The 3909-nt window shown below is 47.8% G+C and overlaps 1 protein-coding gene across 2 annotated transcripts in view; it reads left to right on the top strand.

The window, feature by feature from the left end:
• HAO1 (hydroxyacid oxidase (glycolate oxidase) 1) overlaps positions 1–3909 on the top strand; it is a 25723-nt gene that overhangs the window by 6722 nt on the left and 15092 nt on the right. For both annotated transcript variants that reach the window (XR_683608.1, XM_009587773.1), the window contains exon 2: positions 1435–1586. Coding sequence is in view for 1 of the 2 variants with exons in the window: in XM_009587773.1 (XP_009586068.1) it covers positions 1435–1586 (152 nt within the window). In the remaining variant the exon portion in view is untranslated. The remainder of the gene's footprint in view (positions 1–1434; positions 1587–3909) is intronic.

The raw sequence follows: 3909 nt of genomic DNA, 5'->3' as shown, positions 1-3909 counted from the left end.
CAGGTGCAGCAGTACTAGAGCTTAAGCTTTTAATTATTTTCTGTAATTTAAAATTCAGTAGCCATCATCTAAAAGCGCAGAGTCCTTTCAGAGGGAGGGATGCCTTAGGGAGAGGTTGATGCGGACCCTACTACCGCTTGCAGAGAGGGCCTGGCTCAGCGCATGTCCGTGTGGAGAGGCAGCCCCGACTATTGCACACCCTCTTGTGGCTTGTAGTAACAGTGGCTGTGCTGCAACATCCCCTGGATGGGGAGAAAGAGTCCAATTTGACAGGTACCCCCAGGAATGCAACCCTATTAAGATAGATTTGATATTGCGGTGTCGTCTAGTTGACCCCCTAAGAGGGATTGTGATCGTGTGCTGCTGTTGGGGGGGAGGGGGGTGGAAGATAAGTTTCTGTGTCTGCAAGCATGTGATGTCCATCCTGACCGCAATAAATTGTAATTTCAGATTAAGTGTGTTTTAGTTTGCTCTCGTCTGGAGTCAGCTTCCATTTGTACCCAGGCTGAAGACCCCAGTGGAGAATAAAGCCCAGCTCTGGGTTGATGTGGTTCCTGGTGGACACGTTGAAGGCAAAGCAAGGTCGGGAATGGTTGAGCAGATGCTGGGCCATGTCATTCAAGGACTAGATTGTAATTTGCCTTATTGGGAAAGCAGTTGTGCTACTGTCTTTTCCTGCACCAAATTACAGTGGCCGCGTTTGGTCTTTTCTTGGAAGTCTGGAGTCCCTGCGGTACGATGGGCTGTCCCTGGGGCTGCAGCTGTAGTCCCAGGGACTGTGTGTTGCACAGTGGCCGGTGGCTGCTGGGGACGGGACCTCTCCAAGCAAAGGGACTCGGTCTCTGTGCCAGCAGTGGATTTCCACACGCCCTCGAGCTGAGGAAAGCCAGGGCAGTCATCCTGCCCACCCGCTTCCCATGTGGTAGCTTATTTCTGTGCAGTCTCACTGCAGAGACCCATAGCACAGGGACAGGGAGGGCTAAGCATGCTGGCCAGGCTAGTTTTATCCAAAAATCCCGTGTCTTTTGGCTCCCTAGTCCATAGAAGGAATAACTGGGGGGGGGCAATGACTTCTGTTCCTGCACACCCTCTGTCATCCAGTTCTGCCCCAAGGCTTGCTGGGAGGCTGAGACTCACTGTGAACCTTATTATTTTGCAGCTCCTGACTTTTCTTTCAAATGATGCCAGCCAGCAATGTTCAAAGGCTTTTTGCCTCTTTTACCCTCCATGGACTGGGGTCCCTCCTTGCTTGCCTCCTCCTGGCTTTGTGCATTTCGTGGGTCCTGCTGCAGCTCTGGGTCACACAATGAGGTTCTGCTGCAGCTCCCACACCGCTCTCGCCATGGTTCTCCTGACAGCAGGAAAATCTGCTTTTGACCATTAAGAACCCCGATGATGCAGGCTTTTTATTCTCTTTCTTTGTCTCTGTGTCAGATGGAAGCTGTACCCCCGAGTGCTCAGGGACGTGTCAGTAATGGACCTGTCAACCTCAGTCTTGGGGCAGAGAATCAGCATGCCGGTCTGCGTTGGAGCGACCGCTATGCAGCGCATGGCTCACGCTGATGGAGAGACGGCTACTGCTAAAGGTAAACCGTGCAAAGTCCCCCCCGCAGTGAATTAGGGACAAACAGAGTAATACTGTGCCTGCTGGTTGTGAAGCCTGGCTTGGTTTCTTGCTCCTTATGCTGTGACCAGGATGGGTTTGAGTTGCTGCTCAGAGTAATTGGGTTTATTTTTGGTGGTGTTTTTTTATTGTTTTCCTTTGCCTGTTTTGTGTGCGGTTTCTCCCTTGCTATGAAACAGGGATGAGAAATGCAGTATGCAAGAGGGGAATCATTTGTAACAAATACAAAATTGAAAACTGCATCTATCTATATGTCTTCCTATACATTCTATAAATATAGCTTACATTCTATAAATATAGCTATATATATTGTCACGGCAACATTCTTCCTGTTACAGAACTGCTTCTAGAAATTCAGAAGCCTTTGCTTGTCTGGGAGAAATACTTGCTTTCAAGAGAGCTCTTTCAGAGCATCCCAGGGAGCCAGTGAGATAAGGGTCCCTCTGGGCTAGATGCTGCGCAAAGATGTTGCCAGCATGCCGGCTGCGAGAAACGGGACATTAACCAGAATTCGGATGCGAAATGGTTTCTTACTCCTTTAACCCCAGCTGCAGGGTGACACAAAATCTGAGAAAGAGGTCACACGGTGTGCCTGTTGCATACAAACGGCATCGGGCTGTGTGCTTCAGTGCTCCAGCACTGAATGAAAAAGGATACAAAACCTAAACAGGCAATATTTAAAAAAAAAAAAAAAAAAAATCCTATGCATGGTTGAGTTATTCATCTAACAGCGTTTCCAGGACCAATGCAGCAAATGCTAGCGTGAAGGCAGTCTAATTATCTGCTCTGCAGTGGGAGCTGGTCTCAATTCTCATTAAAAAGCTGCATCGCTGCGGTATGCACTGTGATGGGCTGCAGCGCAACTCCAGCAGCAACCTCTGCAACAGCATATTTCTCCGACTTTATAGTATGTTTGGGGATACATTTCCCCCCCCCCCTTCCCAAGAGATTTATTAGAAAGCCAGATTTTATTCCTATTGTATGTGCAGGCACGTTCCACACGATGGAGCTCGAATACCTTGAATTGGTTTGCGAAGCGGCGTCCGGTGGGAGGCCTTGGTGCTGTCCTGTCCTTTGGCAACTCTTGTGGATTATTTCTGGCCCAGGTTATGCTGGGAGGAAACTCTGAAGCGTTATACTGTTAAGTGCAAACATAGTAATGCAATGTTAAGAGCGAGATTCGAAACACACAAAATTCAGCATGTTCCTTAGCAAAAATTCCCACCGATGCTACAGCCTGGCCGCTTTTTAAGGCATAAATCTATAATGGCATGTAAAGTTGAGTGGTACGATAAGGCTGAGTACTAGGGCTGAGTTATGGTTGTGGTAGATAACTTAATTTGGGAATTTCCTGACTTTTGCACACTTACATTTTCAAACTTTAACATATGATTATTGCATTTAATGTTCTTGGGTTTTCAAGCTAGGAGAGCTTGGTATACTGGCAATGGTTTGAATGTGCGGTCAAATAAACATATTCATGGGAGTTGGTAAATTTTTCATCGCTTTCAAAGGAGAGCGTAATTAAAATCACACCCTCTGTATTGCATTAGTGTTTCTTGTAGGAAAAAATACAGCTTTGGTTTTGCTCTGTTAGAGGTGGAGTGGGGCATTCAGGGCCAAGCTTTTCGTTTGACCTTATAAGATGACAGGGATTAGCTGTAAAGTACACATTTGGCTTAAAGGTTCCCTTAAACTTGGGACATTCAGGATCAGGGGCTTTGCTACATCCAACTTCTCTTAAACTCCGTGATACTCTGAAATATAAGCGAGCAGGTTGTTGGTTGCTTTAAATCAGCTTTTGCTTCAGCTGCACCAATTTATGCAAGCCAGGAAAGTCTGATCCATAGTCTTGTGGCTTTCACAAAGCCTGGCATACTTCAGAAGCTTGACTTTTGGCTCAGGTCTGTAGAAAGCGACATACGTGGTGGTGCCTCTGCTGTTGTGACAATCCTTAACAGCACGTCGTGGTCTGAATTCTGCCCCTTCCCAGCCAGGGAAGCAGGTGTTGTGTGCCCCGGCTCGTGTCGGGGGGCATGGCAGCTGCCCAAAGGAGCACCCACAGTGTGCACGTGTGTGTGCCCGGGCACCGCTCAGCAGGTGCCACAAGCCACTTGTCTGCCTGGTTGGGGTTAAACCCCAAGAGATAATCTTGGGGTTCAGACCATCCTTACCTGCAGAGCAGGGTGGCGCAGGCAGCAATAACAACTCCTTCCCCTACCTTTTTGTATTTTAAGAACAATGCCTGATGCTGCCAAGGAATTCCCTTAAGCAACAGCATTTTG

This window comes from Fulmarus glacialis, unplaced genomic scaffold (assembly GCF_000690835.1).
Source record: "Fulmarus glacialis isolate BGI_N327 unplaced genomic scaffold, ASM69083v1 scaffold3141, whole genome shotgun sequence".
Lineage (NCBI taxonomy): Eukaryota > Metazoa > Chordata > Aves > Procellariiformes > Procellariidae > Fulmarus > Fulmarus glacialis.
The sequence above is the reverse complement of the archived record's forward strand: the minus strand, read 5'-3'. Positions and strand labels throughout refer to the sequence as shown.